Raw genomic sequence first — 14,220 nt, 5'->3', positions numbered from 1 at the left:
TGAGGAAAATTTCAAGCGGGGATCCTAAGAAAAGTGAAGACAGTGTTCTGGGGTTTAAATGCATTTGCAAAACACATTATATCGCACTGCATCCCTCTTTTGGACCTTCAATGGACCCACTGGCATATTAAGGGCTCAGAGAGGAAATGTATTTAATTGTATTTAATTTGGTCTTTTCAAAATTAATGTGACCACTGGCACATTTTATTTTTTAAATCACGCAACACCTACTAATACGGTTTGAGAAGCTCTGTGCTAAAGCACATGCCTTTAGGAAGGGCAGCAAAGTAACACCTGGAAATACTCGTCTCTTTGATCAAACATTTACTAAATTACTCACTTGGAACAGAGAACTTTACTAGACATTTGGACCACAAGGCTAATTTACAGAAAAAGAAGAGAGCTTACCCCATTTTCTAGAATGGAAATACTAAGAAAAGAAGAAATAATAAATTGACCAGCAAAAAAATGCACATATGGCCCTTTGGTAAAAAGCTCTGAAGATAGCAACTAACAACATTTGTAAACCCATCAGTGCATGTGTCCAGAAATGCACGTGACGTCGGCCAACTGTGGCTCAGAATCATCCCCAAATTTGGTAAATGCATATTCAACACATCTAAACATTGCCACATGATGTTCAGAGTGCTCTCACTGGCACCCAAACCTTTGACAGCTGCCATACAGAAAGTAAGTTCCCCTGGACCCTTATCCTTACTGCTGGTTCTGATTTCTTGCTTACAGACAAGCCAACAACCAAACAGCTACACGGGTTGGTATGAACCACAATGGAGAAGCAGAATAAAAAGATCTCAAGTTTAACATCAAAAGGAAAAACCAACAAACCACAGAAGAGAGAAATGGGTAAAGGGCATGAACAGACATTTCATACAAAGGGAAATTCCAATGGTTCTTAAATATGTGAAAAGATACTCAAGTTCATAAAAAGAGAGTGCAGTTCTTCGTGGAGTTACCAATTTTTAGCCTACAATGGCAAAATATTGGCAAAGAGCAAAGAATCCGATGACACGTTGGGTTGAAAAGAGAGTAGAGGGTCAGGCCCCCTTAAGTGGTCTCTGTGAACAGCAACTCAACCACATCTATCAGATTTTAACACACCCATAAGCCCTGGCAGATGGAGCAATTTCACTTCTAGGAATTTACCCCCCACGTATGTATTCATGCACAGGAGAAATGATACGTCTTGGCACTATTCAACATAGCCCTGTTTATCAATGCCACCATGAGCAACAGGTTAAACATCTACACGGCAAAAGTCTATGCAGTCTGCAAAAAGGAGTAAGGCAGCTGAGGTGCCTTTGTGGTTCCGTTGGTTAAGGGTCTGATTTCAGCTCAGGTCGTGATGTTGGTTGGGGTCCTGCGAGCGAGCTGAGTCTGCTTGTTCCTCTCCCTCTGCCCTTCCCCCTGCTCATGCTCTCTGTCTCTCTCAATAAATTAAATCTTTTTTTTTTTAAAGATTTTATTTATTGATTTGACAGACAGAGATCAGAAGTAGGCAGAGAGGCAGGTGGGGGGAAGCAGGCTCCCTGCCAAGCAGAGAGCTCGATGCGGAGCTAGATCCCAGGACCCTGGGATCATGACCTGAGCCGAAGGCAGTGGCTTAACCCACTGAGCCACCCAGGTGCCCCTCAATAAATTAAATCCAAAAAAAAAAAAAAAAAAAAAGAAGAAGAAGAAGAAGAAGGCAGCTTTCAATGTACTCACAGAAAGATCTCCAAATCACACTAAGGGACAGAAGCAGGAGTGTTAAGTCAAGAAATGGGCAGAAGACATGAACAGACACTTCTCCAGTGAAGACATAAAAATGGCTAACAGACACATGAAACAGTGCTCATCATCATTAGCCATCAGGGAAATTCAAAGCAAAACTACACTGAGATACCACCTTATACCAGTCAGAATGGCAAAGATTAGCAAGGCAGGAAACAACAAATGTTAGAGAGGATGTAGAGAAAGGGGAAACCTCTTACACTTTTGGTGGGAATGCAGGTTGGTGCAGCCACATTGGAAAAGACTGTGGAGATTCCTCAAAAAATTAAAAATAGAGCTACCATATGACCTGGCAATTGCACTACTGTGTATTTACCCCAAAGATACAGATGTAGTGAAAAGAAGGGCCATATGTACCCCAGTGTTCATAGCAGCAATGGCCACAACAGCCAAACTGTGGAAAGAGCCGAGATGCCTTTCAACAGACAAATGGATAAAGAAGATGTGGTCCATACACACAATGGAGTATTACTCAGCCAACAGAAAGGATGCACACCCAACTTTCGTATCTACATGGACGGGACTAGAGGAGATTATGCTGAGTGAAATAAGTCAAACAGAGAGAGTCAATTATCATATGGTTTCACTTACTTGTGGAATGTAAGGAATAACATGGAGGATATTAGGAGAAGGAAAGGGAATCGGACGGGGAGATGAACCACTAGAGACTGTGGACTCTGAGAAACAAACTGAGGGTTTTATAGGCAAGGGGGGTAAAGGGATGGGTGAGCCTGGTGGTGGGTATTAAGGAGGGCACATACTGCATGGAGCATTGGGTGTTATGTGCAAACAATGAATCTTGGAACACTACATCAAAAATTAATATTGTATGGTGACTAACATAACATAATTAAAAAAAAAAAAAAGCTGGGGTGTCTACCGTACTGTGCTTCCAGGCATGGGACACACAGAATTAATGCACAATAGGGATGCATGCTTATACACGTACTGACAAAGTGTGTTTATATATCTGTAAGTACACAGGGACACAGGTTTGTAAGTATTCTTTGCATATACAAGTGTACGTATATCTCCGGGAGGTCATTTGAGAAACTGAGGACATCAGTTTCTTTCTGGGAAAGGAAACCTCATGGGTGAAGAACAGAGGAGACAAGTTAGGAGACTTCATCTTCACTGTTCCCTCCTATAATTAGGGCATGCACTACCTTTTACCTTTTAAAACAATATGCTTACAATTCAATTCCTTCCCTCTATAGGTTTACATATGAAGCCAATATGTAAGTTGCTTGATTTTCTTATGGTCATTATACCATTGTATCTACTATTTTAAAAAGTACTTTTCTAAAGGCATGGAATGGGTAGGAATAGATCAAGAGCAAACAGTACAGAGGCACTGGGTGGCTCAGTGGGTTACAGCCTCTGCCTTCAGCTCAGGTCATGATCTCAGGGTCCTGGGACCGAGCCTCGAATCAGGCTCTCTGCTCAGTGGGGAGCTTGCTTCCCCCTCTCTCTCTCTGCCTGCCTCTCTGCCTGCCTGTGATCTCTGTCAAATAAATGAATAAAATCTTAAAAAAAAAAAAAAAAGAGTGAACAATACAGGAAAAGATGGAAGTCTATGCAGTCATGAGTTCTGATGTCCAGCCAAGCCGAAGGGATTCAGGACAGAAGTGGCTGGTCAGATCGTAGTTTTCCCTGGTCACACTCACATCAATGAGCAGGATGTATTTGAAGAGATCAGATCTAGAGGCAGAAGACCAGTGCAGTCACTGAAGGGAGAGTGGATGGGAGCCTGAGCCAGAACTATGGGAATGCAAATGGAGAGAAGCCAGATTTAAGAACTGTAGATCAATGGTCTGAATGTGGGCAAGGAAGAATGAGAAATCAAAATGAAGTCAAAAGGAGAAAAAGATGACGCCAGGGTGCCCGCTGGGGTGACTGGATGGGAAGACGAGTCACGGACGAGCTAGAGGACACAGAGGTGCAAGTCTAGCTGGGGGACTGGTGTACTGAAGACACCTAGAGGACAGGTGGGGGGGACATGACCATCCAGGAGCCAAAGAAACAGATCTGGACTCCAGGCTGAGATTTAGGGCAGAGACAGAGACTGAAAGGTACTAGACATGCAGATGTGGGTGGAAACCAGGAGCATGAATGGGTTATGTCAGAAGCGAGAGAGGTAGAAACAAAGCTACGAGCAGGCAAGATATTTAAGTAGTGGGAGGAGAGGAGGAATCCAGGAAAGAGACTGTGAGGCTCAGGGAGAAATCAGGAGAACTCGTGTCACAAAGGTGAGAATGCATGAGCCTTAGTAGCAAACAGAGACGTGCCCAGTAAGCAGACACGAGAGATGCCCTGTGATTTGGTGATCAGAATCCCCTCAGTGACCTTATGGAATAAGAGAAGTGTCCTCTGGATAAGAAAATAAAGGGGGGCTGGGCCCACTAGGTGGTGGTTTTAGGACAGAGACCCAGGTGAGGGGAGCTGAGACACCTTGCTCTGAGGAACAGGTACACTGGGGGGATGTGTCAGATGATTTTCCTGAAGTGAGGCTGAACCTGGTGAGGTTCATTTTTTTTTAAGATTTTATTTATTTATTTGACAGACAGAGATCACAAGTAGGCAAAGAGGCAGGCAGAGGTAGAGAGGAGGAAGCAGGCTCCCCGCTGAGCAGAGAGCCGGATCTGGGGCTCAATCCCAGGACCTTGGGATCATGACCTGAGCTGAAGGCAGAGGCTTTAACCCACTGAGCCACCCAGGCGCCCCTCATTTTATTTTTTATTTTTTAATTTATTTTTTAAAGATTCATCCATTCATCTGACAGACAGAAATCACAAGGAGGCAGAGAGGCAGGCAGAGAGAGAGGAGGAAGCAGGATCCCCGGTGAGGAGGAAGCAGGATCCCCGGTGAGCAGAGAGCCCGACGCGGGGCTCGATCCCAGGACCCTGGGATCACGACCTGAGCCGAAGGCAGCGGCCTAACCCACTGAGCCACCCAGGCGCCCCATCCTCATTTTATTTTTTTTAAGAAAAATGATTTTATTTGAGAGAGAGAGCATGAGCAGGGGGGAGGGGCAGAGAGAGAAGCAGACTCCCTGCTGAGCAGACAGCCTGACTCGGGGCTCCATCCCAGGACCCCGGGATCATGACTTGAGCCAAAGGCAGATGCTTCACCGACGGAGCCACCTGGGCACCCTGGGATTTATTCTAAAATATGGATCCTCCTGTGGCCTCACTCTAGACCCACCCTCTCAGCACCTCCAGAAACTCAACCCAGGCACTGAGGGAGTTTAAAAGCTCCACACAAGATTCTGTTGCGCCAGCAGGACGGAGAACCGAGGAGACACTGACAGCAAGTGTCTTCCTCAGGTGACTTCTATCATCAAAAACCCACGTTAGAGATGCAGGTTTCAAACCGGCCCTCAGAAAAACCAGCACTGCACAGTTCTCCATGAGCAAGAGCTTCTTGCTCGAGGTTCAGTCATGAATGACATTACTCAAAAGCAGGTTCTGCAGAAGGAGAGAGCAGTCTCATCATCCCCTCCCCCACCACAAACCCCTCAGCCAGGAACCCCCCCCACACCCTTCATTTCATGAGCAGACAGCGACTGTGGTATTCACAGAGCTAAAGCAGTAGAAGAAGGCCTACAGCTTCTTGGAGGCAAAAAGTAAGTAGCCAGAGTGGAACTTCCGCATGGGGGATGGGTCAACAAGTCAAAATGCATCCACTCGAGTGTAAAATACAGCTCGTCGGCATGTTTCGTGGATTTCCTGTGATTTATGGATCTCGGTGAGCCAGTCTGTGTTCTGGTCCCGGATCAGAATGAATTCACAAATGCTGTAGAGATCCACATCCTTAATTCCAGATCCTTCTGGGAGGATACCGCTTTCGACAGGCAAACAGCTGCCCTCGTTCGGTTGAACGGTGAGGGCAACCTCCTCGATGGAACATTCCATCTTAAATACTGCCAACTACCGATCACTTCACCCCAGAAGAGAATTCTGAACAAAATTCTGAGTTGGAGAAGTGTTAGTTTGGGGGCACCTGGCCGGCTCAGTCGGTAGAGCGAGGACTCCTGGATCTTGGGGTCAGGAGTTCAAGCCCCATGTTGGGCCTAGAGTTCATTTTTTAAAAAGAAACACAGTTTTCTACCTTCAGGGACAGAGGGCTGCCCATCTCGGGCAAGAAGAAAGGTCCCTGGGGACCCCCTGTTGAGAAGAGCGCCATGTGAACGAGCCAGCTGCTCATGGCTCACGTTTCAGAAGCGCCTAGAAGCAGTTCTGTGAGTGGCTTAGCATCCCCCACATGATGCTGTTCATGGTATTACTGGGCTCTAAACAAACAAACAAAAAAACCCAAAAAACTCAAAGACAAATGTCGTCGCAGCCTCTATGTGCCTTGGCTCCAATTGCAAAGCTGCGGGAGCAGAATTAGTTCTGAAGGGCAGACGTCATGTTCTTGGCTAACCTCAAGCACAGACGGTATGCAGGCCGGGCAGGTGGGCGCCCCAGGAGCCCAGAGGCTGGGAGATGGCTGTGGCGTGTGCGGGTGTGCATGTGTGTTTGTGGGCAGGGTGAGGGCCGAGTACTCACCAGACAGACCCCCGACCCAAAGCCATGACCTGCAGTCACCCTCTCCCTCAGAACTTGCCACTTCTGTGATGCAGCAAGACCCAGGAGCCGGTCCACCACGTCCCCGGGATGGCTGTCCGGGAGCCGAAACTCAGGGCTGTCTATGAGCTCACGGTTAAGACTGCGAAGTGCTATCATTTCCCAGCAACAAGGCGGCTTCGTTCCACATCATTTCTTACCACTTCGTGATCTCTTTTTAACTTCCAGGTGGCCAGCAACACAAGTGGACATCCCACCGAGGTCCCCGACTTGTTTCAAAACAACAAACCCCTTTCCTTCCCCCTGCATCCGTCATCCACGGACGCAAAAATCAGTCTCCAAAGGGGGCTGCGAGAGGATCTCCCAAGTTCAATGTGACCTTCTTTCTTCTCATCAACTAAGGGCATCTAATTTCCCTTCCCTTGAATCAGAATAGCTTCGGTGACTCTCTCGTGACCGAGAGACACTCACCACAGGTGATGCTGCCTGAATTCTGCAACCAGCTTCCTCTGTGATCTTGACCTTTCGGGACTCTGGTTCCTCAGACAGCCCCACTCAGAAGACGCTCCACCACAGCCCCAGTGCCACGCTGGCAGAAGCCCAAACCACGGAGAGATGCTTCCATCTACAGACCCGTTCAGCCTTTGAGTTACTCAGCTCAGGGGCCAGACCTGAGTGAAGAAGCTTCCAGATGATTCCAGGCTCCTGGTGGTTCAAATCATCTTGGTTGTACAGGTCTTCACCTAGTTGAGAGCCCAGACACCCGAGAGCAGAAACAAACCACTCCTGCCACGTCTCGTCTGAACCCCAGACTCACAGAATCTGTGAACACCACGATGATGACTTTGTGCCAATAGGTCTGGAGCAGGTTTTCATGCAGCAACGGACAACCAGACCGCCCACTGGGGCGCCTAAGCCAGAGTGATTGCTCAGGCCTCCTTTTCTCTTGACCCTTGGATCCAGTGGGATTTATGAAAGTCAAATCCCTGACATGGGTCATGATCTGTCATGTTCTCTCCATCCTGGCCATCTTGGTTTGGGTCCTTACCAGTTTTTACTCAGATTACTGTCTGCTCTCCGCTCCCTGCTGGTGCCAACATGGAATTTCTAACATAAATCCATGCCCCCTACGTATTTGCTTCTTCTGGGCTTTGCGTGGGATAAACACGGCCCCAATTCTCATGAAGCCAACAGTCTGGTGGGAGAGAGTCACACAGTCATCCAAGGACATAATCCTAAGTGCCCTCAGGGGTATGAAGGAAAGTGCAAGGGGCTCGTACAATGAGGGGTGGGAGTAGGGGTAGGGGGTCTGCTCCAGGCTAGGGCTGGCGCTCATGGAAGATTTCTCTATGGAAGTGACAACTCCACTGAGAGCTGAAGGGTGAGAAGGAGCCAGGCACACGGAAGGGGCTGCACTGGGGAAGGGTGGGAAGTCAGTGGCGGGCAGCCGGAGAGGACAAGAGGCCCAAACCACAGGGACCCAAGCAGCCAAGGGAAGGAGCTGGAGTCGGATCCCAGGTGCAGGGAAGTCATTCCCCACCCCCAGCCCACCCCCACCCCCAGGAAGCCTGGACTGGGAGGACAAGCGTGGCCATGCAGCAGCCACGCTGGAAGAAGGCTACTGCACATCTAGCCATGTTATTTGCACCTAGAATGCGGCCACGGCTCCCTGGGGCCTTCAGGACAAGGTCCGGACTCCAGCCCTAGCTCGCCACCTAGGTTCCAAACATGGCTCGCGGCTCCCTGCACCCTCAGCTCCTCGGAGCCCCCCATCACGCTGCCTCGGCTTGAACACCCTGCACCTGACACCACGGGGCTGATTGCCCTCTCACACTTAACTGAGGGCTCGGCTCAGGTGTCCTCCCCTCCAGGAAGCCTTCCTTGACCAGGGAAGGCCGCTGAAGAGTGCCCCTGATTCCCTAGTCACACCCGTGCTGAGGCTCCCGGACATGCCCGAGCACAAATGCCCGCTGAGCCCGGTGCCCAGGCGGGACACCCCTGCCTCCCCCTCCCTCCTCCTAGCGAGCTCCTCCCATCTCCACTTGACAGCTCATGCATGCCTCTCCACACAGAAGCAGGGCAGCCTCCCCTGTCCCAGCCCGCGGGGCGGAAGCACAGGTCAACCCATTACAAGACCAGGTCACCGCATGAGTGGGGCTCCTTCTGCAAGCTTTCGCTGTCCCTGCAGTTTCATGTGTGCCTGCGTGAACTTGTCCACGGATGGAGCTTTCTGCTCTCTCTGCTGGAGAGACTTACGCCTTGACCCCCTGCGGGTATGCTGGATACCTGAGACGGGGGGGGGGGGGGGGGGGGGGGGGGGGGGGGGGAGGCTTCACCTGAGAAACCATGGGGGGCTAGGAAAGACCACAGGTCTGCAAACAAAAAGGCTAGAGAAGGCTGTGTTCATGGGAAAGGTTTATAGGATAGCAGAGGCAGGGATGACCCTAAATCACCCCAAATTTCCTTAGTATGCGGGCAAACTCATTCCTGGGAAAATGGCCCATTCTTCACCCCATCCACCTCCACAACCATTCACTGTACTTGGCTTTGGCGACAGAAGGAGCTGTTTAAAAGAACGAGTCCGCAGCTGCAGCCTGGGGCTGTCCAAGAGAACCTGAATAGCCAAAAGGGGGTAGAGGGATCAAGAAGAAGTTCTGATGATGGAAAGAAGGGAGGAGACGATGGAAAAAGGTAGCCACTTTCAGTCTGACGTGAAAGACATTAAGGGAGAAACTGGCCAGAGGGGGTGGTGGGGATAACAGCTACCGTTTACTGAGCACTTACTGCATGCCTGAAACAGTCCTAAATCCTTTACACTGATTTTCTGATTTAATCTGCACAACTACCCAATGAAGTAGGTACGGATACTGCGCCCATTGCACAGATGGGCCCACTGAGGCATGGAGGAGGGAAGTCCTTTCCTCAAGGTCACACAGCTAGCAAGTCACGAAGCAGGGCTGAAGCCCAGAGTCTGCACCCAGTGCCGTTCTTCCTCCCTACCATGCATCTTGCCTCTCAGAGTGACAGAGAGGTGCGGTATGTGCGCAGGTTAAAGGGAGTCGGCTTGCCAAAGGAAGGTCTGAAGAGAGAGAATGGAGTGTGAAGGGGGAGGTGAACATTCTCCAGAAGGAAGGAGAAACAGGCAGAGTGCTGGGACAAGAGGACATTGCCACCTGCCAAGGAGGTCAGCGTTCCCAAAGGAGAGGCTGCTACAAAGGTCCGGCACTCCAGAGAGAACGGGCCGGAATGCGAGGGCTCACAAAAGCTCACTGGCCTTGCACTGGGGTTCCTGGGGACTTTAACGAAAGCGTTATGCTCGGGGTGGTGGGGGACCCCACGGAGGGGAAGAACCCAGGGCAACAGGAGGATGTGGCGCTGGAGAAATGGGTTTCCAGAAGCTTGGCCATGACAACAGGAGACGGGACACCAGCCCAAGGCAGAGGCAGGATTCAGGTAGGAACGCGTTACAGACAGGGAAGCTGTGAGTACACATGTAAGCCAGCAGAGCGGGCAGATGGGAGAGGTCACCAATAAGGCAGTGTGGCTGAGGAGGCCCAGGCTCCGAAGAAAGAGCCAGTATGCACTAATCCAGGAACCTCTCCCGATCCCTTATGCATTCCCAAGGACTTCATCTGGCAGCTGGTTCCTCATTGGCCCAGAATTACCCAAGGAGTTGACCTAGGGGACACCAAGATGGTGGGATGGGGGGAAAAAAAAAAAAAGCAACCCACAGCATTCTAGAGTCAAGAAATTTTAGGAACGTGTGGCTATATAAAATTAAACTGCTTTACTGAATGCCTTAAGTTCTTGGATCCTTTCATGCTAACGGACAACCTTAAACTCCAAGAAGAGGTGTCAGAATTCTGAGTTTCCAGTCTCAGAGGTTACAGATCTGTGTCCTGGCACATCTGGCAAATGTCGTGTTTCCCAGAGGCACCCTAGGAAATGGTGTTCTTGTGTACTCCTCAGGAAGTGAGGGCCCGTCCCACAGCATGGGAAACACGCCCATTTGTTTTCACCCATCCTTGCTCAAAGTAAACTAAGGGTAAAATTACTCCCGTAAAACCTGTGGGTTGATCTCCTCCTCTGTGGCGCACTCTAGCAGCATGCTTACCCTTGTGCTAGAGTCGCAGCCCACAGCCCACAGCCAAGGTCCTTCAACTGAAAAGCATGCAAAATGGGTCTCGCAGAACACCTGCTGAACTCAGCTGGCCTAGGGCATCTTTACGAAACCAACTTTCTGGGGCGCCTGGGTGGCTCAGTTGGTTGGGCTTCTGTCTTTGGCTCAGATCATGATCCCAGGGTCCTGGCTACGAGCCCCACATGGGGCTCCCTGCTTGGCCGGAAGCCTGTTTCTCCCTCTCCCACACCCCCTGCTTGTGTTCCCTCTCTCACTCTCTCTCTGTCAAATAAATAAATAAAACTTTTTAAAAATAAAAATAAAAAATAAAATAAAGAACTGATTTCTTTGAAAAAAAATGTCCTTCATATAAAATGTCCAAACAGAGGAAGGCTGAATTGAAACAAGTCAGAATGACCCAACCTTAATTGGGAAAATGACCAAGTGAAAGTGTGGGAAAAAAAACAATCAGAAGGGGGGCGCCTGGGTGGCTCAGTGGGTTAAGCCGCTGCCTTCGGCTCGGGTCATGATCTCAGGGTCCTGAGATCGAGTCCCACATCGGGCTCTCTGCTCAGCAAGAAGCCTGCTTCCCTCTCTCTCTGCCTTCCTCTCCGTCTACTTGTGATCTCTCTCTGTCAAATAAATAAATAAAATCTTAAAAAAAAAAAAAAACAATCAGAAGGGAGAAGAAGGGGTACAGAGCAAAAAGGGAGGGACAGAGGGAGTGAGGGAGGAGGAGAGGAAGCCGATCTGTTGTGGGGTGTGCAGGGCAGAGATGGGAATGTAGAGAGAGAGGTTCTAGCACTTACGTCCTCTGTGTGTTTGGTAAGGGGAGGTAGAGGTATTAGAATAATATTTCTGAAAGTCACAAGCAAGGTCATTGGACAGGAATTTTAAGAAATGAGAACCACCAGGGGCGCCTGGCTGGCTCAGTTGGAAAGCATACGGGTTGATCTTGGGGTTGTGCGTTTGAGCCTCACACTGGGTGTAGATGTAGAGATTACTTAAAAATAAAATCTTTTTTTTTTTTTTAATTGGGGGGGGTTGGTGCCTGGGTGGCTCATTTGGTTAAGTGTCTGCCTTTGGCTCAGGTCACGATACTGGGGTCCTTGGATCGAGCCCCGCATTGGGCTCTCTACTCAGTGGGGAGTCTGCTTCTCCCTCTCCCTGTTCATGCTTGTGCTCTCAAATAAATAATCGAAAGAAAGAGAGAGAAAGAGAAAGTAAAGAAGGAAGGGAGGGAGGGAGGAAGGAAGGGCAGGCCACCAGAGTCCCCTAAAAATATTAGCCACCATGGGAAAAGACTATGAAGAGCCAAGAACAGGTCTGGGCTCCCTTGAGGCCTGTATTCCAACAGTAGAAATCTGTAAGGAAGGTGACGTGCAAAAGGCATGATCAGGAGAGGGCCCTGAGCACCAAGATGTGAAAGCGGAGTTGGAAAAAACCAGAGGTGAGAGTTTCCGTCCACTACGTGCTTCCCTGACATTTCTGCAGGCACCCAACCCCATCTTTGTTGCGTCCTGGACCTCACGTCGGACAGCACGGCACCAGGCAGCAACGGCAAAGTTCACCTTGAACCTCACTGAGCCGGTTCCCTGCCAACTCATCAGATAGCCACATATGATAGCGACTCCGAGATTGTGCTAGGAAACTGAGAGGTTCGGCGGGAGAAGGAATGAGGAAGAAACACGGTATTCAGGACTGGGGCAGTCAGCTAGAACTCCTTTGCTAACTTGTCGGGCTACTTTGGCTTGAACCCCCTTCAAACGACATCCAGCCTGGACCTGTTACGACAGAGGCCACATTCCTGTCCAGATCAGCAGTGTTTCCATTTTAATTCAGCTCGATTATCCTGATTTTAGTACCTTCTGCTTCAAGGCAGAAAGCACTTAAGCTTAACACTCAACAGCTTGAACTCACAGCCAGAAATCCACAGTAAATTCTGATGGTTCTAAATGTCTGATATGGAAAACCAAAGACGGCAAACAGTCTACATGGGTCGCTGGCCTGCCAGGTTTTGGAGCCCATTGTGGGCAGAGGCCCATTTGGATGCGTGCTCTCCCCCATGAAGAACCTCCCCACATCGGGGAGAGAGGCAGTGTCTGGCCAGAGCAGGAGGAATCGTCCCATGAGTGGCATTTCATGCCTGTTGCTCTTTCTACGGTGAAAATGGTTTGGAAAAAAAACCCCATGGACCAGGGAGCGGAACCCAGCAGGAAAGATGAGGGCAGCAGGGAGTAATCCGAGGGCAGCAGACTTCAGGGGCACTTAGGAGGAAAGATGGGCTAGTGACAGAGATTTGGGGGAAAGCAGAGAGAATCAGAGGTTATTCTCACCAAGGCTGTGGTGACAACATCCTGAGAGTCAGGAACCATAACTTAGCGGAAATTTCTATAAATGAGAAACCAAAGCTGTTTAGCTGGAATTCTAGGGACTGTGGAAGAAATATTTTCCACCTGAAGTCTGGAGCAAATCTGGGGCCTAAGGAGGAAAGGATCGGCCACAGGAAAAGATCACATTTGCTTACCAGGGTGGGAAAAGCAGCGGAAAATGAAACAGAAAAGCTGCAGGGGAAAAGCCGCATCATAAAAGTTAGTTACACTCTTTTGGCCTCAATGACGGACTGTCTACGGCTATTTTTAAGAGCTCCCGGGAGAGCCGAGTAGGTGTGACAGAGAGCACATGGCACACAGAGCCCGAAACAGTTACTGTCTGGTCCTGGCCCCTGGTCCAGACGCGGCCTTAGAGCTGCCCCCATTCTGGGCAGGGGCGCCGGCTGCTGCATGTACGACAGGCCCCTTACAGCAAGCAGAGCCCAAGCCATCTCACGGTCACAACCAACTGAGCAAAAGGTCTGGTAATGCGAAGCTTCCTGGGTGCAGGAACAAGCACATTCTTCCATATGCAACTCCCTTCTGAAAGTAGACGCTAGCCCATGCTTGCCACTTTCCGGGCAGACCTGGTCAGGTCGGTGGAACGGCCCCGTGCTCCGAGGACGACGTGTGCCCGTCCAAGCCCAGCGACCCTTCTCCCAGCCGCATCACCCTCGGAGAAGGAAGAGACCTCCTGGACCATCTAACACGGGCCGGCTGGCCTGTGCACCTTTCGCTGCTGCCCCGTGGGGGCGGACACGGACAGGTCCCAGGGTCCCCGTCCCAGCGAGGTCACCTTTTCGGAGGGTCTCCCGGGTTTCCTCAGCTTCTCTGTTGACTCGGTTCTGTTCCGGCTCGACCGCAGGCCCCTGGTCGTCAAGCTCATCTTCGGTTTCATCATCGCTATAGGGAACCACTTCATCATTAGGCTGAGAATCCTCCTCAAAGGTCGTTTCCGAGTCTCTTTCTGAATTCATGCTGCCGGCAAACTGGAACTACCTGGTTGAAGAGACAGAGAAACCAGAGCAACTTACAACTGGTGCCCAGGGTTTGGCTGACTCCTGCCTGCATCCGGTTATAGTGCCCTTTTAATAGAACATTCTCGCAACTCACAGTCAAGTGTGTCTGAATAGCGCCCCCCACAGTTCAAATTAACCTTTCGTTAGCAATTCCATGCCTCAGTGAGATTTAACAACAAAAACACAGTTGCAAACTCTTAAAGCAGATACAAACTTTAAGGTAGTATTTCAAATTGGGGGGGGGGGGTCTCTACCTGGCAAAATAAACTGAATCCATAACCAACCTTACAATGAAATGAAACAGACCATAAAATATGAGAGTAGAGCAGGCATCACGAGAGTCAGTCCTG

At 49.8% G+C, this 14,220-nt stretch overlaps 1 protein-coding gene across 2 annotated transcripts in view; it reads right to left on the bottom strand.

Moving 5' to 3' along the window:
- Positions 1 to 14,220, bottom strand: part of ATP8B1 (ATPase phospholipid transporting 8B1) — a 120,732-nt gene that overhangs the window by 50,912 nt on the left and 55,600 nt on the right. For both annotated transcript variants that reach the window (XM_047697287.1, XM_047697288.1), the window contains one exon: positions 13,648 to 13,850. In XM_047697287.1, the coding sequence (XP_047553243.1) occupies positions 13,648 to 13,828 (181 nt within the window). In that variant the 5' untranslated portion in view covers positions 13,829 to 13,850. The remainder of the gene's footprint in view (positions 1 to 13,647; positions 13,851 to 14,220) is intronic.

This window comes from Lutra lutra, chromosome 12 (genome assembly GCF_902655055.1).
Source record: "Lutra lutra chromosome 12, mLutLut1.2, whole genome shotgun sequence".
NCBI lineage: Eukaryota > Metazoa > Chordata > Mammalia > Carnivora > Mustelidae > Lutra > Lutra lutra.
Note: the sequence above shows the minus strand (reverse complement) of the source record. Positions and strands in the feature narration are given on the sequence as shown.